Raw genomic sequence first — 27,753 nt, 5'->3', positions numbered from 1 at the left:
CAGAGCGGGGCGGGCGGGGAGGCGGTGGCTGCTTCCCGCCCCCCGGCGCTCGCCACGCCCCTTCACCCAGCTGTCGCGCGTCGCTGCCCGCGCGAGGGGTCTCGGCGTCGCCTCGGCCGGAGGGAGACGGGAGTAGGGGACGCGCGCAGGCGCCTGTCACCGCCGCCGCCGCCATGCAGCGCCGGGTCTTCGTGGTGGGCGTTGGTATGACCAAGGTACGGGGCTGCGCGCCGCGCCGGCCGCCTGCGCCTTCTCTGGCGGCGCCTGCGCGCTGAGGCCGTGCGGGAGCGCGGAGGGAAGCCCGGCGCCCCTGTGTGTGTGTCTGTGTGTGTGTGAGGGGGTCGCACCGAGCCGGTCTTGTCTCGCCGGCGCTTCTGAGGCGTCTCCGGGCGTCCCCTGTTGGCGCCGCTGCTGAGGGGGACGGCGGCGTCGCGGGAGCCCTGCGCGTCCTTCCCCCGGTGGGGATGAGCCCCCTCAGCAAGTCCCGTGGCCGCCCCAGGAGAGCCTGAGCGGAGCGGAGTGGCGTGTGGTGCCAGCCTGGGCCTGCGGGTCAGGGCTGGCCCGGAGCGGCTCCGCGCAAAGTTCACCTTCGGTTGGTGCGTCAGGGAGGACGGATCCGCCGGCCAAGTTACACGGTCGATATAACAGACCTGTAGCGGCCGGTGTGTCCCCCCCGCGCCACAGCAGCCTCTGGTCAAGGGCTCGTCCCCTGGTTCTTATCACCCCAGGTACCAGCGCAGGTTGGGGACTGGTCTGTTGGAGAGCAGCATAGGCAAGAGGGGCCTGGGGGTCCTGGTGGACAGCAGGATGACCATGACCGGCACTGTGCTCTCATGGCTAAGAAGGCCAATGGCATTCTGGGGTGTACTAGAAGAGGGGTAGTTAGTAGGTCAAGAGAGGTCCTTCTCCCTGGTGAGGCCACGCCTGGAATGTTGTGTCTGGTTCTGGGCCCCTCAGATCAAGAAGTACATAGAACTCATTGAAAGAGTCCAGCACAGGGCCACCAAGATGATGAAGGGAGTGGAACACCTTCCATATGAGGAGAGGCTGAGGGCGCTGGGCCTCTTCAGCGTGGAGAAGAGAAGACTGAGGGGACACCTCATTAATGTTTATAAATAGGTAAAGGATGAGAGTCAGGAGGATGGAGCCAGGCTCTTCTCAGGGATGGCCAACGATAGGACAAGGTGAAGCGGCTGCAAGCTGGAGAATAGGAAGTTCCATGTGAATGTAAGGAGAAACTTTGTCACTGTGAGGGTGATGGAGCACTGGGACAAGCTGCCCAGAGAGTTTGTGGAGTCTCCTGCTCTGGAGACATTCAAACCTGCCTGGATGCGTTCCTGTGGGATTTAGTCTGGGTGATCCTGCTCTGGCAGGGGGATTGGACAGGATGATCTTTTGAGGTCCCGTCCAACTCCTAATGTCTGCGAGCCTGATGGACCCAGGGAGAGCGGGACTGCAAGTGCTCAGCACAGCTAGTCTGCAGCTGCCTGTCTGTACCTGGTTGGTCAGGTGCCAACACAGAGCTCACACAGCATGGCACAAAAGCTAAAGGAACATTTTTTGTCTTGGTAGATAAAACATAAGATAACTTTGGTATCTGCCAGAGACTCAGAACACCCCCCCTACACACACACACTCTTCTAAAATAACTTTGGTGGTGGTGGTGCATGAGTATTTCTCCAGCATGTGATGTGAGTAAATGTAAAAGACTTTGTTTTCTTAATTGTGTGTATTGGGCTGGATCACAGAATTTTGTTTTGGAAGTTACTGGAACTTGCCCTAAACTCTTTGGTGGTGTGCTTGAGGAAGGAACAATGGCATGGAAGAGACAACTGAAACTTGTCAGGCTCCATATTGCATCTTAACCATTTTATTATGAAGTCTTTCAAGCTTGTATGCTGGCTTGTATTTAGCCATCACAGGGTCTGGCAGTAGCACTTTGGAATTGTGCAGATTTTGTACATGCACTTTTGGGCTACTTAGACTAAATTGTGTGCATTATTTAAAACTGATTGTTCACAAACCTGTTTCTAAGTAGAATATCAAGCTTTTAAATATACCAATTTGAGCGAAAGACATATTAAATATCACTGTGATTTGATCTTGGGTTTTATTTTTCCTTTTTTTTTTCTTTTTTCTTGTCAGTTTGCAAAGCCCAGTGAGCAGACCATTATTGATTATCCTGACATGGCTAAGGAGGCAGGTAATGTACTAATAAAGTGTTTTGTTTGAATGCTGGCACATATTTTAAGTCTTACAGTTAATCTTTTTATTATGCTACTGTGCAGTAAATCAGTACATATAGAAAGCAAATCTAGAACTGATAAACTTTCACAAAATCCATAACTGACCCGTTCAACTCGCTGCCTTCTGGTGCTGAAATGACAAGGGTAGCCTAAAATTGAATTGGACACTTAAATAATTTCATACCTACCTATATTATTCAGATATACTTTCATTTGAACAACCAACCTTTGTGCATGAATTGGTTGCATGAAATTTTCTGAGAAAGGAGCTTGTTCAGAACTCAAAATACTGCAAAATTGTCCTTATGAGAATGAAGATACAGGACTATATTAACCATTCACATCTAGTAAAGAATGTTCTACAGCTTGCTCTTTCTTGTTTGTGAATGAATGAATCGTATGTACTGGTCTGTGTTTGCTTGTTGTGGTTACCATAATTGCTTTTTATTCCCCACCCCCCCAGCTGTTATGTTTTATTGTTTCAACTTTTAAACTTTTTCAGGCCAGAAGGCGTTAGCTGATGCTGGGATTCCTTATTCAGCAGTGGAGCAGGCATGTGTGGGCTATGTTTATGGTAAGTAAAGTAATTTGAACTGTCTCAAACTTCTTTAAAATGATCTTTTTTTAGCGATCACGGATCTGTGTCTGTTTATTTGTGGAGTTTACAGTTCTAGTCATGGGTGTGGAAAGACTTCTTGTAAACACATTGTCTTGCAAATGTGTTTTGTACAAGTAGCACTTTCAGCAAGATCAGGTGGTGTATTTATTCAGGTGGTGCAAGCCTTTATGTTACAATGTTTATAGCAATAGACTTGAACATTCCTTTATTCTGTGTGTGATACTGTGTGTACACTAGAATGGATGTGCTTGTTTATCCACTGCTCTTGAAGACACGTGCTAGGGGTATTTTGGGCAAGTTCACAAACATGTACTGTGTCCTTGTACTTTCAGCCCAAGAGCAAAGAATAGAGATACCTGCTTGGATTCAACCATAAGTGATAGATCAAATTACTCTGAGAGGTTCATAACTATTCTAATCCTATGGACATATATAGAGACAACCATGGTTTAATGTGCTCTGTAAGATTTTTAAGAGTATGTGTATTAGTGTGGCTCCAGAATAACTGAGTTGTTCACATACCAAGGCAGTGCTGTCCTGCCTTCATTACCAGCAAGACCTTCGTTGTAGATTAACCACCCAGCTGCTCGCTCACCTTCCCCGGTGGGATGGGGGAGAGAATCAGAAGGGTAAAAGTGGGAAAGCTTATGGATTGAGATAAAGCCAATAGGTAAAGCAAAACAAGGAATTAATTCCCCACTTTCCTTTGGCAGGCAGGTATTCAGCCATCTCCTGGAAAGCAGGGCTCGATACATGTAACAGTTACAAACCCGACACCCCCCTCCCTTCTTCCCACAGCTTTACATGCTGAGTGTGATGTCATGTGGTATGGAATACCCCTTTGGTCAGGTGGGGTCAGCTGTCCTGGCTGTATCCCATCCCAGCTTCTCGTGCCTCCCTCCCAGCCTCCTCATTGGTGGAGTGGGGTGAGAAGCAGCAAAGGCCTTTTGGCTCTGTGTAAGCAACTGCTCAGCAGTAATAAAAACATCCCTGTGCTAACCAACACTGTTTTCAGCACAAATCCAAAATACAGCCCCATACTAGCTACTGTGAAAGACACTGACTCTATCCCAGCCAAACCCAATGTATTCTTCACCCCTTATTTCATACCATTTGTGTTGTGCTTCCCATGCCTGCTCCCCTTCCCATACTTTGATATAATACACAGATATAGAATCATAGGGGTTGGAAGGGACCTTGAGAGATCATCGGGTCCAACCCCCAATGATTCCCTTAGTCTGGAGATCACCCCTGTAAAATGTCCACAAATTGTCCATGGAGCTCATTTAGCCCATGACTTTGGGCCCCATCTGTTATGGGGATCTCTCAGGATGGGGGAGGTGATGTGAGTGTGGTGTTGCTGGGCTCCAAAGCCTGCTTGGGTTGGGTCACTGCTGCACTTGCACTGCTCCTTATATTACTTGTCCTCCATTAGTTCAGGTGGTTACTTATAAAGCAGTTCCCATAATATGCAACTCAAATCATGGGTTGCAACAATTTAAAGGTATTTCCATCATAATCTCCAGCCCTGGTCCCATTGGGCCAGGTTATAGGGTTTAACATTGCAGTGAACTCCTCCCTTTGCTCCTAGGCTGGCTAGCAGCTAGGGGTTCCTACTCTAGTAATTCCTATAACATGCAACTCAGATCCTGGGTTACAGCAATGTAAAGGTATTTCCATTATAATCTCCACCCCTGGTTTCTTTGGGCCAACTTATAGCATGTAACATGCAATGAACTTGCCTATGCTCTGGCTTGGACTTAGACTGAAACCCTTATGGGTGTACCTGCTCCAAGTGGACCCTTATCTACAAGCCACAGTCTCTCCAGGGGTGTACCTGCTGTGGCATAGACTTATCCACAGCCACAGTTGCTTTGAGGTGCACCTGTTCCAGCGTGGCCTTGCCCATTTGCCACAGTGCTTTCAGAGAGAGACCTGCTGCAGCATGGACAAATCTGAAACATGGCCCCATACTAGCTACCCTGAAGAACATTAACTCTATCCCAGCCCAAACCAGGACAACCCCCAGACAGATTTCTAGCAGACACACTCAGCAGAAGCTTTTAACTTGCAGTCACTGCCTGTTGTACTGAGACCAGATGGCGTTAAATGGCTGGTCTGAACCTTTTCCTGTCACTTCAGTTCACAGATGTCTGATGTTTTTCTCAAAGCAGTCAAGATCAGGTTTCTGTTATGGGGAAATGTATTTCCATTCCAAAAAGAGTTTTTAATTTTCTTTATTAATGATTGTATTATGGCAACTGAAGTAGAGTTAGTCAGCTGTGACACCTGTAGCAGCTTCCAAGCCACCCCTCGAAGCTGCTTCTGTTCAGTCCAGTTACCTTCTGTTGATTCACGTCCTGTCATCACAGAAACGGGACAAACTTCTGTTTTTAAAATCTGATGATCTTTGTCTTCTTTCTTAGGTTCTTGTACTGTGGATACTTGAGAGACATACTCAAGACAGCAGTTCAAAAGTTCAAGTTCATGGTTTAAGTGGTAGCATTGCACAGACATGGTGGGATTTCTTTTTGCTGGTGAACTTTGAGTATGTACCTGATCTTAACGGTTTGTATACCTTTTGTCTGAAGGTGACTCAACCTGTGGACAGCGGGCTATCTATCATGGTTTGGGCTTGACTGGCATTCCTATCATTAATGTGAACAACAACTGTGCTACTGGATCAACTGCTTTGTTCATGGCCAGACAGCTAGTAGAAGGAGGTGAGTTGTTTTGCTCTGGGGCTTGGTAACACATGCAATGTCCTGTCCTCTTAGGAAAAATTGTGTTTTATGTCTCACTTGGCTGAAAAGCTTGGTCAGCTGTATATACAAATAATAAGATTAAGCACTTGAAATAGTTAAGACTATCACCGTGAACTACAGCAATATGTATGCACCTGAGAGAGTATGTTTGTGCTGCAGTAAGATGCTGTATATGGATATAAATGTCCTTGAAGGAAAACTAGAGTAGCATTCTTTATTATTATCCTAGTATTTGTAGCAGAGGCATAAGTGCTTGGTCATCTTGGGTAATTGCTGTCAAATGGTTTAAAAATAAACCCAACCCTGTAGTGACGTCTCATTCTTCAGTATCAATATGTTCCTATCAATACCATTTCCCACCCCAATTTGACACTCTTACCAAAGTGAAGAAAGGCAGAAGAGGAGCTGGTAGGTGTTTATGTATATTTCTTGTAATTGAATAGTTATTAGTACATAATTAATTTATAATTACATTGTGTTTTAAATAGCCCCAAATTTTATTTTAAGGCTTGTCAGAATGTGTTTTGGCACTCGGCTTTGAGAGGATGGCAAAAGGATCCCTTGCTTCAGGTGTAAGTGTCTGAAACACTTTATACTTTCATTGTATTTGTAGATGAAATACACCTCCTCATCCTCTGAGGCGTAGTCTCATAAATGCCAGTTACTTTAAGATGTTGCTCTAGACGATTGCCAAATAAACCATTATTTTGATCCATAGAAGCTTTAATGAGCTTTATAATTCTGATTGCAGCTAGGGTACACAGATTTTGCATCCAGTGTATCAGAATTAATCTTATGCATTATGTTACACTTCTCTTACTTTGCCAAGAAGACATTAAACACAGGGTTAGTAGAGAATAACAAAAATATTAAATAGAACACTGAAGCAATCACAGTGTCTTTCTCAAGATGACACAGCAAATAATTAAAGAAAGAATTGGAGGTATTCTGTTTTTTGGCTTGATGCTTACTTGACCAGTGAACATGCCTTTCTGAAAAACTAAGGGCTTATGTAAACGTTTCTTGTTTCTTCTTTCTTACTCCAGAAGTGTGGATGTGGGGGTTTTGTTTGTGTTGTGTCTTACAGCAAGCGATAATGAGAGCCTGTATGTTGTTTAACTACAGAACTGTAGTTCCTAGAAAGGGACTTTTTTTTTTGGTTTGTGTAGGGACCTTGACAGGCTTGAGAGGTGGGCCCATGCGAACTGCATGATGTTCAGCAGGGCCAAGTGCAAGGTCCTGCACGTGGGTCAGCGCAATTCCAAACACAACTAAAGGCTGGGTGGAGAATGGATTGAGAGCAGCCCTAAGGAGAGGGAGTTGGGGTGTTGGTAAATGAAAAGCTCAACATGACCCCACAATGCAAGCCTGCAGCCCAGAAAGCCAACTGTGTCGTGGGCTGCGTCAAAAGCAGTGTGACCAACAGGTCGAGGGGGGTGGTTCTGCCCTTTGCACTGGTCAGACCCCACCGGGAGTATTCAATTCAGCTCTGGTTACCCCCACATAAGAAGGACATGGACCTGCTGGAGCAAGTCCAGAAGAGTCCATGAAGATGGTCAAAGAACTGCAGCGCCTCTCCTATGAAGACAGGCTGGGAAAGTTGGGCTTCTTCAGTCTGGAAAAGAGAAGGCTCTGGGGAGACTTTATAGCAGCCTTCCAGTATCTGAAGTACAGGGAAGCTGGAGAGGGACAGTCTACAAGGGCAGAGAGCAACAGGACAAGGGGGAATGGGTTTAAACTGAAAGAGGGAGATTTAGATTGGATATAAGGAAGAAATTCTTCCCTTGTGAGTGTGGTGAGGCCCTGGCACATGCTGCCCAGGAGAAGCTGTGGCTGTCTCTGAATCCCTGGCAGGGTTCAAGGCCAGGTCAGATGGGGCTTTAGGCAGCCTGGGCTAGTGGAAGGTGTCCCTCCCCCGTGGCAGGGAGATGAAACTAGACAATCTTTGAGGTCCCTTCCCAATCTGAACCATTCTGTGATTCTATGAACTGCCAAGTTTGATACTATATGCAGGGGTATGAAAAATGTTTAACAACTGACTGAAATAAGTAAAAATTAGCTTTAGCATGCTTTATGATGCACATTTGTGGCAGTGTTGTAAAGAAAAGGTAATTATGACTTACTTTATAACTATTTCTCTTCTCTTTAGTATTCAGACAGAACTAATCCAATGGACAAACATTTGGAAATTATGATAAACAAATATGGCCTAGCAAGTGCTCCAGTAGCACCTCAGATGTTTGCAAATGCTGGCAAAGAACATATGGAGAAATATGGTATGTTAAAACAGGTTTTTCCATTGTCCTATTTTAATTAAGTGATTAAAAATAATATATTAGGGTTTTATCTTTACAAAATGATAGCATTCAACATCCTTTCCTTCACCCAAATACTACAATTGCAATGTCTGCAGCTACCACATATGGGAATACATTTGGGCAAAGAGTTATCTACAGAGAAGTCAGTGATGTGCAGGCAAACCAACCCATCAAGAGATAGAATTAAGGCTGTGGTACAGAGTGTCTGGTAATGATATGCTTTGTGCTTCGCTAACATCTGGGTGATAAAGTTCCTGCATTTATCCTTGTGTCTTAGGAGGGATAGATAGGCTTGGGACTGAATTGTTGGACAAAAGCTTTCATGTGTTTCAGTATATAGTTCTAGGCTGCTGCCACTGCTGTTTGTTAGCCTCTCACCAGACAAGGGAATTGGTTCCCAAGGTAACAGGTTGGCCTGTTGAGTGTCTCTTACATGCACTTAGTTTTAGACTAGTATATTGAAAAATTTTAGACTCCAGTATTTCACTGCAGCTGTTTTTCACTGAAAGGAAAATGAACATTCAAGTTTTAGTAATACAATACCACCTCAAATAAAATGCACTTACTGTTTGTATTCTTATGTTAGTGAGTGTTAAATATCCAAGTAGGATGTTGTGTTAGCTAAAACTCAACCATGTTTAGTAGTCTTTAATTTTTAGACCTACGTTGAGCCTTGATAACAGTGAGTCTGTTGTAAAGATGCTTGTAAAGGTCACATTCTTATGACACAATATTTGAAATGCAATGCTAGCTCTGTTTGGGCAGAGTATTTCAACACAGTTTTCTTTCCCCTTCCAGGGACAAATCCAGAATACTTTGCAAAAATTGCATGGAAGAATCATAGCCATTCAACTAAAAACCCGTGAGTAATGTACTCCACCTCCATAAGTTGCTGTTAAGAAAGTCATGCAAGACTGATTATTTTCAGCAATACTTTGCAGAGTATATTCTTTATTATGGAATGAGAATTATGTTTTTTACAAAGTGAAAAACAGCTCTATAGCTGTCTAGTAGTGTGATACTGGTATGTTTACAGCTATGGGTTGTGCTAAAACTAAGATGGCATGTGTATGTTTTTCTTAGGTATTCCCAGTTCCAGAAGGAGTACACACTGGATGAAGTTCTGCATTCCCGCAAGATTTTTGATTTCTTGACTGTCTTACAGTGTTGGTAAGGAGAGGACTCAGCATTGTGAGATAAATCTTGATGTTAAGACAAACATGATAGGACATCTACATTAAAAAAGAGTTTGTTTCTGTGTAAATTAGAATGTACAGATTATTTTAAGAAAAACTTCTTATAAATAAAACAAATGTGGAATCTCTGTCTTTACCAACCACTAACTAGATACTTCTTCACAGTACAATACAGTTAGCTGAAATAAGTTTTCAATCATGCTGTATCTTTTACCAATGTACAGCCATTGTTTTAAGTGTTGCTGCTTCTCTTCAGCCTTTCCTGCACACTCCTGATAGGTTTGTTCTTAATGATGCTTGTAGCCAAGTAGAAGCTTTGATTTTTTTCTAAACTGAAAAACCTTAGTGGTACATTTCTGTTTTAGTGTCGTGCATCTCAAGCATCTGTTACAAATATTACTGAAAGTGTCCAGCAAATACTGATGGAATTTATAGTTTCAGTGGCATCAGCCAAAGAAAGGGGGGGGTTTCATTTGTCCTTTTTGATTTAAAAGATAATTCTGTGGAAGATCAACCTTGCTAATGTAGAATAATTACATCGTTCTTTTTCTTTCAATCAGTCCAACGTCAAATGGCGCAGCAGCTGCAATTTTGGCTAGTGAGGACTTTGTGAAAAGGCATAAGTTGCATCCAAAAGCTGTGGAAATTCTAGCCCAGGTGATGGCTACTGATTATCCCAGCACATTCAAAGAGAACAGTTGTATGAAGATGGTAGGTTTACAATTCTGTATTCCCTGATACTCCTCTGAGGTTTTTTAAAAACCTGCATCTTGTTATTATACCATAAACATTTCCATGTCTGTAAGCAAACTTTGTGGTGAATGTAAAAGTAATTTAATTTGGGCAGGTGGAGTAAGCAGAGTGTGGTTGTGGAATAACAGTAAGAAATTTATAAACAGGCTATCAAAAACCTAGTGCTTTAAAAATTATTTAAAGGCTGCTTCTTAAAGAATGTGAACAGCAAGAAATGTATTTCTTTATTTCTTCCATTTATAAGAGTAATGTAACCATTTTACTTATATCTGTGTCACACTGAGCTGAAATAACCTGTTGGGTATAGTTAGGATTCCTTGCTTAAGTAGAATGAAGGCAAAGTGCTGAACTGCAAAATTTGGATCCCACTGCAAACTGACTAAAATAATTGGATGTAAGTCAAACCATTAGAATACCCAATAGTTTCTACTGCAGTCATGTTCTGTTTAGGTTTCAAATACAATTCTTGTCAGCTGGCTGATAGCAAAAAAGGTAGCAAGACATTTTGGGGATTCGTTCCAGGGCTGTTGGTTTGAGTCATGCAAAGGAGCAATTTGGCTTCTGAGCAAAATTGAGAAAATAGAGGATATTCCCCACAAAAAAAAATCCACATGTGAACAGTGAGATTTAGAATGTATTATTTCTTTCTGTACAATTTGTATCATATGAATATTAAAGGGTGTGATGCATTAAAATAAATGAGGATGCCACCTCCTTAGAGGTTACTTTCATTTGAAGGATATATAGAAGTGTAGAAATGAAATTGTTAGCTGTGTTTCTTTAATAATAGTCTATCATACAGTTTCTTCTTGTTCCAGGTTGGCTACGATATGACAAAAAAAGCTGCAGAAAAATGTTTTGCAAAAGCAGGCCTGAAACCTGCAGATGTTGATGTGATTGAACTTCATGACTGTTTCTCAGTTAATGAGTTCATTACCTATGAAGCTCTGGGACTCTGTCCAGAAGGTAATAGAATCAATGGAGATCATTGTTTTGCTAAAATGGAAAGCATTAAAAATACCTTTTATCTGTTCATATGATTAGAACTTTGAATTGTCTACTGGACAGAAAGTCTTATTAGCTAACCTCATTAAGAGGGAAAAACAAGTTTCTGCTGTAGTAACATAAAGAAGACCTGCAAAATCTGGAATTAATTTAGCAAATGAGCATGGATATCCTTCTGACAAGTATATAAGGCCAATTAAAATGTTGGACATCAACTGTGAAATCATACAACTAACTTCTGTAGGGATGGCTCTCTTAAGCAAGGAAAGATCTTGTGATCTTTCTTAGTGTTATGCCTCTTTTTCAGGGTTATATACTCACCTACCCTGAGATTTCCATACGTCCAGGTAAACATTCCCACTTTTGGGACAACAGTTTTGGCTTTTAAGAATATAAGAACCACACAAGAATTGCCTATAGAGGGCCTAAGCAAGTTACTTATTTTTGATAGGACTTTTTTCAAAATCTTGAAATAATCTTTGCCTTTGAAAATAGAGTTGTTAGCAGGTTGTGAACATGCCTCTGAAGTCAACAGTATAACAATGCACAATCTGTCTAGATGAGTTTAACTTCAGTGAAGACAGTGAAAGGTTTACAACAGGTTAAATGGTAGTGGAGTTTAGTGCTATGTAAATCAAACCATTCTCTACTGAGGATGTTTTTGTTTGATTTCAAACAAATAATGCATTGAACTGCTGCTTTACTGTGGGATGTATTTCAATTCTAAATGTATTATTGCTTTGCATAAATAACTATCTGATGAAATATTTCTCTAACATGTTTTTAACTACTTTTGAGAAGATATCATACTCCATCACTAGATGGTGTATTGTATTAAATCTAAGCTTTCTTACTGAAACAGACAAGTTCACAGATCTTCAGGACGACTTGTATTTGCCTTCAAATGCATGCTTTTCACTGTCATTTTTGCTGGGTTTTTCTGGTATCTGCACTAAAAATGGTAAATATTTGACATTATTTAAATAGGTACATTAAGCTTTTTACCTTCATTCCTATAATTGAAGATACAGATGGTGTTTATCTATTTGATAAGTCTTGTGTATGGTAATTTTAATAGTGCAATTCTCACCATCTTTCAGTCTGACCCTAATAGTACATGAAACTTACCTTGGAATAGTAGATTAATTAGACACAGAGATTGGTGAAAGGGCAGGAACCACATTGTGGATGTAGATAGGCAAGACTATTCTCCTTTAATGGCAGAAGTAAGTTAAAAGGATGGGATATGTGGTGGATCTTTTTTAGACTTCAAAGTTTAGAACATGTACTGGAGAAGCTGGTACAAGAATAAAGGAGTAAGGAACTGGTTAAAAGGGAGAACTCTCTGTTGAAGGCATAGGAACTAACAATCTGGAAATCTAAGCAATTCTAAGCATTAGTCTTACAAATGGTTTTATTTACTATCTTAATGTCTCGTACAGCCCGGGCTGCCGTTAGCTGCCTTTGTGGCAAGGGCACGTTATTTGCTCATGTTTAACTTGATGTTCACCAGAGCCCTCATCCTGGGGACCGACCACAAATTACAACTAACCTCTCCAACATAGTTATTGCTGCAGGTTCAGTAATGAATAATGAACACCTTCATTATATTGAGTGTATCATAATACCATGTATCAGCAAAACAGTTCCAGCAAATTGAAAAAAGCTTTTGTATCAAACACTGTCTCTCTTATTGGTGTTAGATGTTAACTTTCTCCAGTGGTCTAAGCAAGTCTCATTAACATAGTTTGGCTAATTTCATTCTGCTCTTTGTAAGACCTGAGGTATAGTATTTCTTAGGCTTTGACTGACATGCAGCATCTTTGGTAACTCACTGTAGAATTGAAGAATCACTTAAAAAGAACATGTTTCTTTTGTAAATACTGTTTTCTAGGAGGAGCATGTGACCTGATTGACAGAGGAGACAATACTTATGGAGGAAAATGGGTTATTAATCCTAGTGGTGGCTTGATTTCAAAGGGACACCCACTTGGTGCTACAGGTATGCAAAACTATTTGTTTAGTCATGCCAGTTAGGGACATAATGGAGTTTTTGAGCAGACAGATGCTCCCACAGGTTTATTTGCCTGGGTGAAACATGAGGGCTTTATAAGAATAGAAGGACACTGAGTTGGCTCTAATTTCCAACTAATGCAAGGCCTTAGGGCAGATGGACATTGGAGGATTGCTCAAACCAGAAGACTTGGAGTGTGAATTTGATCATTAGCACTTACTTAATTCTGCAGTGTTCTTTTTCCCCCTGTTGTTACCAAAGCAGTCTGCAAAACAGCTTTTTTTCTACATAATTGCTCAATAGCACAACTTCTGCCGAATGTAGTTTGAATAACTGTTTTCATATCACAGATGTTGCTAGCCATTAAAATTCAGATTTGGGAGATTTTTACTGCATCTGAATAGCCTGTACCCTTGTTAGCTGTAATAAAAGCTAATTCTGTTAAGCACTGGATGTCAAAATATTTATCTGATGTTTACAGCAGAAGCTCAGTTAGTCACCGTTTCCCAGCAACATAGTTCTTCCTTTCTTGTTGCTGTTTTGTTTCTTTGTTGTCTTTAAACTGCTGCACTTGCTTCCAAATGAGATGGCTCTTGGATTAAATTTGTTTGGATTTGTGAAGATAATCCCCTTCCTTGTTCAGAAATGAGAAGTTGTCAGAAAACTGGAGGAGAGGAAACCTTGTAAAACAACAACCTTTATTGAAGCAGCTCTAACAGCTGGATAATCTGCAGTTAGTGGGGGGCAGGGGAAGTAGTGGGAAACTTTGGAAGAAAAACATTCTTACCAGGTAACTGAGAGTGTGGATAACTTTAACAGGATGAGAGTATGATATTGCTGGGTTTGTGTTAAATGTTTGTTGGTTACATGTTGATAAATGTGGAGGTGGTTACTGGTATTTATGCCTCTATTTCCCAGGGATAGGGGGGGAATCATCAAAATCAGGAAATGGTGTGTCAACAGACTGTTGGTTTAACTTCACTATAAAACAGTCTTGAGGCTAGAGATATGCTAATCAGGGGTCATACAAGTTGTCTTAGATTTCCAAACCATTCCAGGACAGTAGACATTCTTTCCTTGGGACTGAGGGAATGTAAACGAAACCTGTTAATTCTCCTCTGTGACTGGAATTACTTGTCCTGGGTTTGGCAGGGTGTAAACTTGGGTGCATGCAATGCAGTGTCCTCCTCTGCCTTGCTCAGAGGCCTACACAGTTATCTAGGGGAAGGGAGAGGAAGGGATGGAGGTCTGAGGATAATGAAGGGAAGAAGAAATATGCGGAGGGGGTGGGATGAAGGGGGGGAGTGGGACGGGACACCGGACTGGATTGTAAGTGCAGAAAGAGTTGATGGAGGGTGAATGAAACCTGAAATCAGGGCTGAAATGAAAAGGGATTCAGCTTCGCTTTGGGCCTCCCAAGTACATTTCTGGGTATCTGAGCTGTCGTGAATTAACTTTCTCACCTCCTATCGCGTGCCTTGCCTCAGTATCTCCCTAGGGAAGGAAGGTACGCAGGATACCTGTAGTACGTGCCCGCCTTCCTGTAACCAGCTAAGCTCTGTGCTCGATTCTTTAGGCCTGGCGCAGTGCGCCGAACTCTGCTGGCAGCTGCGCGGCCTGGCCGGGAAGAGGCAGGTCCCGGGGGCAAAGGTCGCGCTGCAGCACAACCTGGGCCTCGGCGGGGCCGTGGTGGTGACCCTCTACGGCATGGGCTTTCCCGGAGCCGGCAGGTGAGAGCCCCGCGGGGCTGCGGCAGCCCTCAGCGCCCCATCCGGGCAGGGCGGCTCGGTTCTACCGCGGGAATGCCCTGGGAGAAGAACCGGTGGGGCAGCTGGGGCTCTGCCCCCTGCGTGTAGCTGACTTAGCGTGTGTAGTGAAGAGCCTCAGGAAGCAGTCACCTCTCGGGCCGGGCAGAGCAAGAAAACTGCTTGCTTTCACTGCGCTGCTCAGTGAAAGTGCACTTTCAGCTTTGCCGTGCAGGTCTGGGTTACGCTGTCGATGGCAACTTTCACTGTGGGTTCAGTAGTAGTGTGAACTAAGGTCACTTTGTATTGACTGTGCTCCCATATCTTTGTGTTTCAAAATGATTTTTGTTTAGAATCGCTGTTTGCCTCTGTACAAGGGGGAAATTGAGCAGTGAACTCAGCAGTTGGAAGTGGTGTGTACCTACAATGCTGGAGGTGTATACAGAGATTATAACTTACACAGCATTTTACTCCTGAATAAGCAATATGCACAAGTTACCGAAAAGGGGCAAACTGGCTCACAAGAATGGCTTGCATGATTTCCTGTAAGGAAAAGTCTATTGTTTGGAGGGAAAAAAGCCAACAAAATAAAATGAAGATCCCATTCAAACAGGCTGCATTAAAATGAAGTAACTGGAACTAGGGGATTGCCACAAAAAGCAAGACATCCATGGGAATTGAGCACCTCTGTACTTCCAGTGCTGAAATTGTTAATACTCTGGTGTCAGGAAGAATTTTTTTTGGCTGTGTTACATGTGGTATTCAAAGTACTTGTTAGAATTTAGGCATGTTACTCATTCGATCCTGGCTGAAGAATTACACTTACAATTGTAGCATCCTTCAGAGTGAGAGGAAAAACCTGTTATGAAGGTCTCTTGCAGCCTGCTGTAGCTCTATGCTAGGGTGGACAGGAATTGAGAATGAATACATAAAATTTCTAAGTATACTAGAATTTCAGGAGACACTTCTTAAACCCACAGTTTTCTTCACGTTTTCATTTTCGGCCTTGCTTAGAAGGATTGAGCTGCTCTTTGTGGGTGTTACAGCTTTGGTTTTGAAGTTCAATGTCAATACTTTTTATTTGCTCTAAAAAGCTTATGAACAGTAAGATTTGTCATGTGCTGGACTTCTAGAAGGAAGTACTCTCCAAAATCATATTTCTAATACCCGCTTTAGCTAGATTTGTACAGTTCCTGGGAGGTGACAGTATAATCTGTGGCTGAGAAAATGAGGGAAGCAATTGAACTTAGAAGGGCCGCAGCAGTATCTTTTTGTAGTACAGTGTACTATCCTATGGCTTCTGTAATCTGTAAGAGGTTAGACCATATGAGAAAATAGGTGTGATAAGGGAAAAAACATATAATCTCATGGATTCTCTCCAAACATGCTCACAAAATTTGGCAGTGAGTGTTGGTGTACAATTTTAAATCTGCAGGGTAAAGACTGTAATAGGGAATACACTATTTTCCATTGCTTTCAGCTTTGTCTTTTAAAATACTGGAATTTTATGGAACACGGCATCTGTTGCTATTTGTCTACTCCAGGACCAGGAAAAGCTTTGCATGTATACATAATATTTCTCTTGGAAGAAATTAAGTCTAATATACTACAACTCACTTCACCTTCATTGGTATGGGGAATTTTAAAAGTTCCTTCATAGGTACAACTCAAACCAGAGAAATCTAGCAAGACTAATTTCATCTTACATTAGATAAGTTCTAAACCTTTGGTTCTGCCAAAGGCTTTAGGTGCAGGAGATACGTGGCACTGGGAGTTGCACCAGTGTATATCAGACTTTGGAATGAAACGATGCAGCTAATCTGTTCAGATACTACTTATGTAATTGAACGATGGTGTGTATTGTGTAACTGAGGGAAAGGTGGTGGCATTTCATGTTTATGAAGATACTTCATACCATTTTTTTCTACAGTAATGCAATAATTGGATTCAGATCTAGCCTGTAATTAGTGCCTTGAGTAATAACTGCCAAGATTGTACATCAAGGTATATGACAGCAGGACTTGATCCATTTTGGATTGATCTTTAAAACAGTTCTGCTCTTTTTTGACACCTTAAAATTTGGCACCCTGTTAGCACAGCTTTGGTTATTAGAAAAATAGATGTCATCATGTCGACTTCAGATGAGACAGTCCCTGCTATTGCGACCCGAGTATACATGTAGAGGGTAGTGTCAGTACTGCACATTTAAGTTCTAGCAACATTTCTTAACAGATCTTGTAACTTTTAACAACATCAAACCTGATCACAGTTTTAAACTCTGCTGCCAAGTGGTGATAATAATTGTAAACTTGTTATTCCTGCTTCTTGAGTTGCCATTTCTTTGGACATCTATGTTTAATTTTGGCTCTGGGTGCTTCTGCAGAAGTGAAGAATTAGGTTTTGCACTGCTGTGAGGCGATGCAGGATGACTGCTCCAGAGAATCAGGAGTAATGCTTAGTACCTCTTGTGACAGTTGAGAGACCCACACAAATTGGGAGGGAAGAAGGGGTTTGTCTCCCCTGCCGAGTATTTCTCTGAGATGGTGTATGTGCTGCTGTCTCTTCACACAAGGTGTAGCAGTAGTTTTTGTTGATTTATCTTAACAAGATTAATGATTTACTTTCTCTTAAAAATTAGTGTTCTGTCCATACATGCAAAACCACTTAGGTACTTGAAATGATTGTAATTCCAGCTGTCAAGCCCATCAGAGAGTAAGCTTCACTTTGCTATCATAAAGCTGCTCTATACTGAAGCATTTCAGTGTGGCTGTTCTTGTTGGTGTTAGGCCTATTCATGATAATGTGAAGATGCTGAGAAGGTGATTATAAGTATGTAAATTAATGTTGGGTTTTCTTTCATTTCAGCGCTGGCCGTGTTGCGGCTGTGCCTCTCAGCGCAGCTGTTGATGGATTTAAGTCACACTTGGTTTTCAAAGAGATTGAAAAGAAGCTCCAAGAGGTATTTAACTACTTCATTTACCTACAACAGGATTTTGACTTATGACAGAACATGTGCAAAACCTGATGGGAATATAGGAGCATCAATCACTTCCTCAATACTGCATGTTGAAACAAGTATTACAGCTTTGAATTTCGCTGTGTCAGAAATCTTTCTGTGCTGTGCTAGGATTTTAACTTAATTTTTTCCCCATACAGTTCCTACCTGTGTAAGGGTATTTCAGTAAAGGCAGGTTTAGATTGTATGTGAGGAACTTGCAAACTAACAAGAAACTTTGTGTTTGGTGTTTGTTATTTGCTTTATAAGTGCAATTAATAGAAAACTCATTTTTGTCAAACTTGCTTCAAGACAAGACTGTTAAGACAGTTTGTGAGTTTTTTTGGGTTTTGGGTTCTTTAGTCTTTTAAATGGACTGTAATAGAAAGATCATTTCTGTGTTAGTAGAAAGGGTAAAGCTTTGTAAATTGTTTGGTTTCATTCAGCTTTAAAACTTTAAACTTTTTAAAAAAACTTTAAAATTGCCATAAAATAAACAAATTATTTGCTCATTACTTGGTTATTGCAGGAAGGAGAGCAATTTGTCAAGAAAATTGGTGGCGTCTTTGCCTTCAAAATAAAAGATGGTCCTGGTGGGAAAGAAGCAACTTGGGTAGTTGATGTGAAAAATGGGAAAGGCTCTGTGGCAGTTAATTCAGGTCAGTGCTATTTTCTTAGTTTTATGTGTTACGAATATAAATTAATACTCTGTTTAAACTACAGTGGCTTTGAGGAAAATGGTGTAGAGCTACCTTAATTTTAAACTTTTCTTATCACTGATGCTTTAAACCCACGATGTTTTGCACCAAGAATTAAATGTCTTCTACTCTGAATTCTGTCTAGATAATTGAATGTTCTCTTAGGGGCCCCAGACAAATGTGTCATATGACTTTTACCAGGAATCAGAATTTAAAAAAAAAAGTAATAAATTCGAACCTGAGGGGATTTGCTGTCACCTCTTAAAATTTGGGCCAGAAATGTTATTTCTAGCTCTTTCTTCAGTTGCTTTGTTGGGCACTGGTAGGCGGTAAGCTGGTCTGTCTTGTCAGGTTACTTCTCCTTTGCAGCTAGTTGAGCAATAAAGCATGACTGACTTCAGTACTGTACTGGCTGACATCAGCTTCAAGTTCAGTTTTAAAAAGGCAGACATAAGTAAGACGCAGGGTGGTGGTGGGGAATCCCTTAAAATATTGGAAACAAGTGATTCGTACCCTTGGCACAAAAAGTGCCATTTTCTATTGTATGGACAATATTTTGTCAAAGAGTTGAGTTTAATAATAGTCTAGGAAAAGGTCTGTGTGTTTCAGCCCTTTGGTATATACATTAATATTTCTATCAAAGCTTATTAAAATAATTTTCCACCTTATTTCTGGTAAGAAGATCCTAAAATCTTCTGGATTTGGATTAATTCAAAGGAGTGCTTTTAGAATGCACATGTTGTTCCCATTGAAGGAGAGGGCAGGAAATGCCTGAAATTTCAGTTATGAGTGTCTTCAGAGAGTGTCACAGGGGAAAACACAGTCTGAGTTGATCTTAATACAAGTAAACATCAACTTGATAAAACTTAAGATGATTCTCAATGCTTGCAATTGATGTCTCATTACAAGTAGATTGTTATTTCTTTTCAAGGAAGGAGTTTGCTTAGCACCTTTCAGAAGGGTCTGTCTTTAGTATTGGGGCAGTCTGTGCTGCAAGGTGACACGGATGCCTCTTGGCTATTGGGGGATCTTTTGCTGCTATCTTTGTAATGTACCTCATCCTTATTTGTACATACCATTTTGTTAACCTGTGGAGTTGCAGCTTCTATTACTGTTTCATCTCCCAGCTTTAATCTTCATAGTCATCTCTGTCTGACAGATAAGAAGGCAGACTGTACGATTACAATGGCTGATGCTGATCTGCTCGCTCTCATGACTGGCAAAATGAATCCTCAGACAGTAAGTACAGCAAAGATGAGACAATAAGAGGACTGACTTGTTTGTTGGTTTGTTTTGGGTGTGTTAAAGCTGAAATAATTTAAATAAATCACCTCCTCCAAAAATCCCATGGCTGATCTAAAAAATGTCAATTCTTGTCTTTCTCTGAACAAATTGGCCAAAGTAAGATCAATCAAGAAAGACAGTATCTACTCTTCTGAGCAGGTACACATTGCCTCAGACATCCTGTAGGTAATCCACAGGGAGATAGAAAAGAGAAGAGGGGGAAACCAATGTTTGCAGTGTGACTTAAGAAAGGAGTAATGTTGGCCCTTTGGAGGACTTTATGCTCATACATGGCATTAGTGTAAGGAGTAGCCTTGATGCTGAAAGCTAGAAATTGAGGTGAGCATCCACTGAATGCCTCAGTGTGTCAAAAGCAGCCACAGCCTACAAGTAAAACAGATGTTTAAGGTAATTTTAAGTTGCTGTTCTGTATGTCTAAATCTGAAGTGCTCTGGGTAATATTCTTTGAAGTTTTTGGTCTGGTGATCACAGAATGAATAAGAATTTTCACAAACTGAAGTATGTCTAGGGGGAAGTCTGAAGGTAAAACACATTGCAGAAATGTTCTAATATACATGTAGGAAATTCAGAAGCAATTGCTATTTTACATCTGCAGTTTGGATACTTTACATCTATGTTTTATGTTGGGTTTGGTGTGATGCTTTTTTGTCGGGAGCTTGTTTTGGGTTTTTTACAAGATTCAGAGGGAAAACCCTAAATCTTTAGTGTGTGCTTCACATTTGTAAAATTGAATTAATCAATACCAAACCATTACTGTCTGGAGGGGATCTGAGTAAGAACTAAGTTGTGGCATCTACTGTATGCTATTGCTTTATCATCTTCAGCTGAAATAGGGAACTTCTGCCATCACCAAAACATTGGGCATTCTGCCCTGTCCAGATCTATTGTTATGATAATCCAAGAAACAAGCAATGCCAAGTTTATTCTCTTTAGGTGTCACAAATGCCACTAGCATACAACTTCCTCAGTTTACTATTCTACCTTCTAGGGTCAGAAAATACATTTGTTGATGGATGTGAGGTATCTGCTAGAACTGCTGGAATTAGAAAACTGCAGCTCAGGACCTGCACATATATAGAGCCAGAACTTTTGGGATGGGTGCACATGGGGTAATATGTTGAATCCCATTTCATACAATCTTTCTTTCTTTTTAGGCATTTTTTCAAGGCAAATTGAAGGTCTCTGGGAACATGGGCATGGCAATGAAACTTCAGAATCTACAACTTCAGCCAGGCAAAGCTAAACTTTGAGCTCATTAACCAGTTCTTGATATTATTGGTAAAAAAAGAGTGAAACTAGACACTATCAGTAATATGATGCAGGCTGGGTTTGATTAGACCTCTCTCACCGTAATTCTGTGGTTAGAGATCTGACATCTCTTGATAATTCCATCAGTTTCTCTTTGGCAAAGATTTTTAGGCTAAGCTTGAAGCACTAACTCTTACAAATGGTATATGGTGGTATCTGTGATATGTTTTGTTTTAATCAATATGCAACATTTTATAAAACTTAGAGATGAATGAGGCTGCTTACTGTTGATCAGGTTAGTTGGGGTGTGAGGAAAGTTACAAATAGTTTGGCATATCAATCAAATGAGTTGCATTTTTTTAAAAGGCTGTTATAGGTCAGACCAGTGCTTTCAGACTTCCATTCTAACAAATTTGCTGCTGCTTAAATTAAAATGGTCTTATAATGGGGATCTCTAACTGCATTTTTTTAGAATAGGCTTTAGGAATTTGCTATAAAATACTTTTCTTATTACTACTTTGGAATTACAAAATAAAACATCCAGAATTAAGTAGAAACCAGAGCATTAAATTGAGATTCACAGATTTGAAAATACAAGATTAGGTTTGCCAGGAGAACAGAGAGGGTGTATAACCAACATTTTACCTGTTTTATTCTGAGAAAATCTGATGTAGATCATTATGAAATACTTACCAGTAATGTAAAAGCTTTAACTTCTGTTTTGGGAAAATGTATTCTGGTTGGAAGTTTCATAGAAAATTAAATATACTTTTCCTGTTCTTCTGTGTGTCTCTTCCTCAGATGTGTAAACATGGGTTTCATGTTAATGCACTCAATTGGCTGTTTTACACAGGTTGTCAGGAAGGGTGCCTGCAGCCATGCCTCAGGCATTGTCACTCCATAAGCTACATCCCAGCCCAGTATACATACACCTCACGTCCTCACATACGTGGGGCATGACTGAGGAACGTAAGCATAAATTCTCACTTCCCTGGTTTAACTAAAATCATAATAAAAATGAGCTAATTCAAGACAGTCATTCTGCTTATCTGGTGTTGAACTGTTAGCACATTGCTGAGCAGTAAGAATAGCTCTACTAAATCAGAAGAAAAGTGAACTAGCCCATTATATTTTCTGTGAGGAATATTTAGATGGCCCAAACATCTGTTTACCCAGAATACTTTCCTAGCTGCCAGTGATTTTAATTGGGGTGTTTTTCCAGCTTGCAGATTTGAGCCAGAAGTGGTATGTCATTGTCTGAAGTTCTTCGTGGATAGTCTTACAGTCCCATTTTGAATCCTTGACAGCTTTTTAGCATGAGTCAAGAATTTTTGTAGCTTACTTACATGTCATGTGGAATCAAAGGTACTCCTTTTTATCTGGTACATTGCAGTTTTATACCTCTTAATTACTTTTTTGGTTTTTGGTTTTGTAACTGGAAGAAGCAGTGAACAGCTTTGAAGCACTTGTGTTTATGGTATTACCTATCACCTTAAGGCTTCACAGCTTAAAGAAGAGGACATTCTAGTCAACTGTGTCACAGGGAGAGGCCCTTGTAACCTTTGGCAATCCATGTATCCTTCCTGTATGCTGCATTCTGATTGTCCTATGTTAAAAAGCTTTCAAAGTCCAAGAGCATTTTCTGCTTTTATTCTTTCCTCAGTTGTTTTTCTGACCCCTACTAATTCTGAGCTAATGTGTTCTTAGATATCTTAAAACCAGAGTCTCATTTCTTTCATACTAACTCAGTGCTTATTTCTGCACTGTGTAGTTGAAACTTTTTTCACTATTCAATTTGCATTGCTTTAAATACACTGAATTTCAACTGTCTGAGACCCTCCTGCAGCTTCTGTACTCAGCCCTCATCTTGAATATCCAGAGGAATCAACTTTTATCACTCCACTGTTCATCATCTTTTCCAAGACATTAGTTTGGTGCTGAATAGGACAGATACAGCCTTCCTCCACTGAAAACCTCTTAAAATGCAATCTGGTCTCATGAATCAGGTTTCCTCTCCTGTGTGCTTGTTCATTGACTTACCCGAAGGGTTGTAGTAGATGGGAGTTGTCTCTCAAATGAAAGCAGGGTTATCTCTCTACAAAATGACATTTGCTGATGTATCCACAGTTTTTTCCCTGAATTCTTGCCATTTGGCTTGTGGGTTAAAATAAAGGGGGAATCTCAGGATTGCAGCTGGAAGTCTGCTGAGGAAAATATGTTCCTCTACCTAGCTGCATGCATACCTTTTCATTGGCAAGCTTTGTTCTCCTTTTGAATCACTGATGCCACCAGAAGATGCCTGTTTGCAAGCTAAGAACCTGCCTTTTCCAAGAATTTTGAGCATGGACACAACATATTTTTGGCAGCTGATACTTAAAAGAAGCAAATGAATTTTGAAGTGGAAACAACCAAAAATGGATCATTGTAGTGAATACTAATAAAAATTTGGCTAATGTGCTTGCCTGCAGATTGAGATCACTTTTTCAGAGGTGAAAAAAGCTGCACAGGAATATTAAAAAAAAAAAACAAACCCAAAACCCAACCAAACAAAACTTTGGAGTTTGTTTGCTACTGAAGGAACACAATCTGAGATACCGACTTTCAGAGAAATCTCCAGGTTTGTACAGGCCCAGGACTTCTGGGTTGGGGCACTGCTGACACGATGTCACTGTAACAGAAAGGTCCCAGGTTAAATGAAGATATTCAGTTCACCTACTGATTGTAGCTAGAGGGAGTAATGCAGAGGTTAGCACAGACTGCTCAGCCTGCTTTCTCTGCTTGGAAAAGAACTTGACACTTCTGTACTCGTGCACTAGTAAAGGAAGCCTTATATTTACCCCATCTATCAGTTAACATCTTATTTAGACATCTGTCATGCATTACTCCTTCATTTTCAGCACCTTCTTTGTGTCATAACTTGCAGAGAATAAAAAGGAAAAAAAAAAGGATTAATTCTTTTATCTAGTTTTTCTGAGTGAAATGTTTGGGTCTCTCTTAAAAATCCCAGATTCCCCATTTACATTCTGCAGTCTTAAGAGTCTGATAACTTCATGTAAATAAATTCCACAGTGGAGAGAAACAGTTTGTCCTGTTCATTGTGATGAGTCAAAGCTCTGTGATACTGAGCAGATTTTGACATGAAGTTCTGTTACTTAATTTCTGTCTAACTAAGATGGCATTACCTAAGTTTGTGCCATTTCAGAAATCTCTTCACAAATGTTTTTTCTCACTCTGCTCTCTTGACCAGGCAGCATTAAACCATTTTCTCCACATAAAATACTCTGTAACTTCAGATCAGCCTTTCTTCTGAAGTTCATGTGTTACTGCAGTTCTGCAGCGTAACTGATTCCTCGAGGGCAGAATCAGAGAGCTAGAGGTAGCAAGAGGTGGCTAGTCACTGAACATAGCAAAGTTCAAATTTTTGGTTGCAGAAGCCTTGCATAAATTAAAAAAAAATAGTCCTAATCCTCTAGGTTTAGTGTTCTCAGACTCCCAGTCCACATGAGAGGAAATTTCAGCTTTAGACATTAAAATACTTGGGAGGGTTGTTCTTCCTTCGTGGACTTTGGTGAATACCCTTTGTAGCTACTGGATTTTTAAATCATTATAATTTTCTTACCAGCTGTGATAAATGTGTTAGCTGTTTGAAAGGCAGAGATGCTGTCAGGTTGGCAGGAATATCTTCACTTTCTTCTGTAAAACTAGTGTAATTCTTTCAGATAGAAACTTTCATAATAAAAGGAAAACATTTGATTGCTCTAAGTGGATTTGTTAGAGTTGGAACCAGTGAGTAGAGTGATGCTTGACTCAGCAGATCTGCCTTGCAGGAATTTGAGTGAATACTTTGGTTTTGGAGCAGAGATTTCCTTTTAAACCTTTTCTTGAGTGTTGTGTTTCAGCCCTGCTGCTTTGCCTAATCAGAAATAGGTATGGTGGAGCATGTTACACTTGGACACTTTATACCATATGTGTTTTCAAAAGTGATTGCTGCTCTTCATGAGAAGAAAAACTGATGGTCAGAACATGGCTTCTTTCCTTAAGAAAAGAGCCATGCTACTTCAAGAAGTCTCAGTTTCTGTGTTGATCATGATAACAAATAGGAATTTTTTATGAAATTCTGAATTTAGGATATTTGCAAGAGAGCTCTCTGGGTAAATGAGGGCATAGCTGTGGGCAGAGGAGGCAGTCTAGGGGAGGGCAGTTACTCCAGCTGTATGTTACTGCATGGGGCTGATGTTGATGTTGCCTCCTGAATAACTTTGCTGGGGAGTGTGACACAGAATGCCCAGTACAGTTGTTCACAGCTGCAAGTGTTAGAGGGGGAGTGGGAGAATCTGCCAGGTGGCTCATCCTGGCTGTATTTGTGTAAAACAAGTCCTCCAAGTAGGAGGTAGTCTGGTAAACAGCAGGGAGAGGTTAGTTTGTTCAGGTGAGGAGGTCCTGAACAGCTGAGCGTGGTCTGTAGCAGCTGGGTTAAAGGGCTGTTCTTTTGGGGGATAGATCATTTCAGGATGTTGGCAGATGGGACATCTTGACTGCATCTTCACTCTCAAAATAGAAAAAATTTCAAATAATCACAAGGCTGGATTTGTCCATTTCCCATATGTCCAATTCATCTGAGGTCAGTTTAAACTGTTACCTCCTTGGAACAGGAACTACATCGCTTCCTGTTTTACCGAGCACCGAGCTGGATGTCGGCTCTTGTTAAACAGAAAAGAATAAGAGTGCAATTTGCTTGATGGATAAAAGGCAGGAAAAAGTCTCTTAACTATGAAAAATCAACACTTGAGGAAGCAAACCACATATGGAGAACAAATGCTGGAAAAAAACCCAACTGTTTGGAACAAATTCCTTTATTACTTAAATAAACAGCAGTGTAATTTGTTGGAGTGACAGTGTGAGCTGTTCTGTACCCTGTATCTGTAAGAATTCATTGCTGACTTAAAAGCAGATGGCTTTATGTGGCCTGGGTAGGTTCTCTGGGAAATGTTACTTATACACTGTCATACAGAAAGAGAAATACCCTAATAATGCTGCATCAGGCTAAAAAGAACATAGATAGTATAAAATAAGTACAAAATAAGCTGTGTCTGTATCTCATATTTCAGGTAGATTAAAAGCAGTCCTGGATTTTAATTTTTTTTTCTGAACACTACATGTCCTCTGGGAGAACAGACGTCCTAAAGTTCATTCGGATCAAGACACAGATGCCAATAGGCTCATAGCCAGGCTCTGTTGTGCATTCTTAGGTTTGAAAAATACTTCCCTTCCTGCTTTAGAGACAAAACCCCCTTTTACTCTTTGTGTTTTGATTATTCATTTTTTGAAGCACATGACAGCAAGTTATTTAAAAGAATTTTAATGGGCTTTTTTCTCTCAAATAAAGGCACAGTATCAGCACATAGCAGTGGATACTTCAGGAATGCCAGTATTTCTGTAGAGTCTTATTTATATGAGATCAAGAAAGGTGAGAGTACAGGATAGTGTATTACCTTTCAAGATAGAACTAAAAATCAAATCTGAATGTCTTATGCCTCACTCCATGCTGGTAACAAGTGAACTGATGCCTGTAGAACCACTGTTCATGCTTTAGTAGGTCTGCTTAGACCTTGTCTGCCATGTTGTTTCTTGGGTGGGGTGTTTGTTGTTTGATCACATCTAAATTCAGCCTTTAATCTTTTCAGGACAGTGACAATAGTTGCAGTCAGAGCTAGGTCTCACAGGCTTGAGCCGCCTCTGTGCTGTCCTGGTTCTCTGTGGTTCCATGAGGTAAGTGGTTGGACTTGATGATCTTGAAGGACTTTTCCAACCAAAACCATTCTATGACTGTATGATTCTGTGTGTTGTCAGTAAACCTGCTGAGGGTGCCCTTGATCCCACTGTCATGTCACTGGCTAAGATGTTAAACAGCACTGGTCTCAGTACCAGCCCCTGTGGAACGCCACTCACTGCTGGTCTCCACTTGGACATTGAGCATTGTTGACCATGACTCTGAGTGCAACCATCCAGCCTGTTTCTTATCCACCAAGTGATCCACCCTTCAAATCCATGACTGTCCAATTGAGAGTTCAGTGTGTCACCTGGGATGGTGTGAAATGCTTTGTACAAGTCCAGGTAGATGATGTCAGTTGCTCTTCCCTTACTGACCAATGCTTTAACCTTGTTGTAGAAGGCCACCAAATTTGTCAGGCGTGATCTGCCATTAGTGAAGTTATGTTGGCTGTGAACAATCACCTCTTTAATTTCCATGTGCCTGAGCAGTTTCCAGAAGGATCTACTCCATGACCTTGCTCTGCATAGAGGTGAGACTGACCGGCCTGTAGTTCCTTATACTTCCTTTTTTCCCTACTTAAAAATGGGGTTATGTTTCCCCTTTTCCAGTCAGTGGGAACTTCACTGGATGGCCATGACTTCCCAGATTACCATGATAGAGAGTGGCTTAGCAACTTCATCTGCCAGTTTCTTCAGGACCTACGAATGCATCTTATCAGGTCCCATGGACTTGTGCATCTTCAGGTTCTTTAGATGGTCTCTAATCTGATCTCCTACAGTGGCTAGTTCCTCATACTCCCAGCCCCTGCACTTCCCTTGGGTGGTCTGGCTGGAGCACTTGCTGGTGAAGACTGAGGCAAAAAAAACCCCAGCCTTCTCCATATCTTGGGTAACCATGTTTCCCATTTCCTTCTGGAGAAGGCCCACCTTTTCCCTGATTTTATCACTAACGTACTTACAGAAACTTTTCTTGCCCTTGATGTCCCTGACCAGATTTAATTCTGTTGGGGCTTTAGCTTTCCTAATCTGATCTCTGACTGCTCAGTCAACTTTATTCCTCCCAAGCTACATGCT

General features: G+C 41.0%; 1 protein-coding gene across 1 annotated transcript; it reads left to right on the top strand.

Moving 5' to 3' along the window:
- Window positions 1–99: 99 nt before the first annotated feature.
- On the top strand, window positions 100–21,686 carry SCP2 (sterol carrier protein 2). The gene is made up of 16 exons (XM_084265942.1): window positions 100–215; window positions 2,146–2,203; window positions 2,749–2,820; window positions 5,457–5,588; window positions 6,138–6,202; window positions 7,780–7,906; window positions 8,747–8,810; window positions 9,032–9,118; window positions 9,705–9,855; window positions 10,716–10,863; window positions 12,797–12,904; window positions 14,493–14,646; window positions 17,527–17,620; window positions 18,186–18,315; window positions 19,514–19,593; window positions 20,814–21,686. Exons 1-16 carry the CDS (start codon window positions 174–176, stop codon window positions 20,907–20,909), a joined length of 1,608 nt encoding a protein of 535 aa, XP_084122068.1. The 5' UTR covers window positions 100–173; the 3' UTR covers window positions 20,910–21,686.
- Window positions 21,687–27,753: the final 6,067 nt, after the last annotated feature.

This window comes from Gallinula chloropus (genome assembly GCF_964237585.1).
Source record: "Gallinula chloropus genome assembly, chromosome: 6".
Taxonomy (NCBI): Eukaryota; Metazoa; Chordata; class Aves; order Gruiformes; family Rallidae; genus Gallinula; species Gallinula chloropus.
This window is presented reverse-complemented; position numbering and strand designations above follow the sequence as displayed.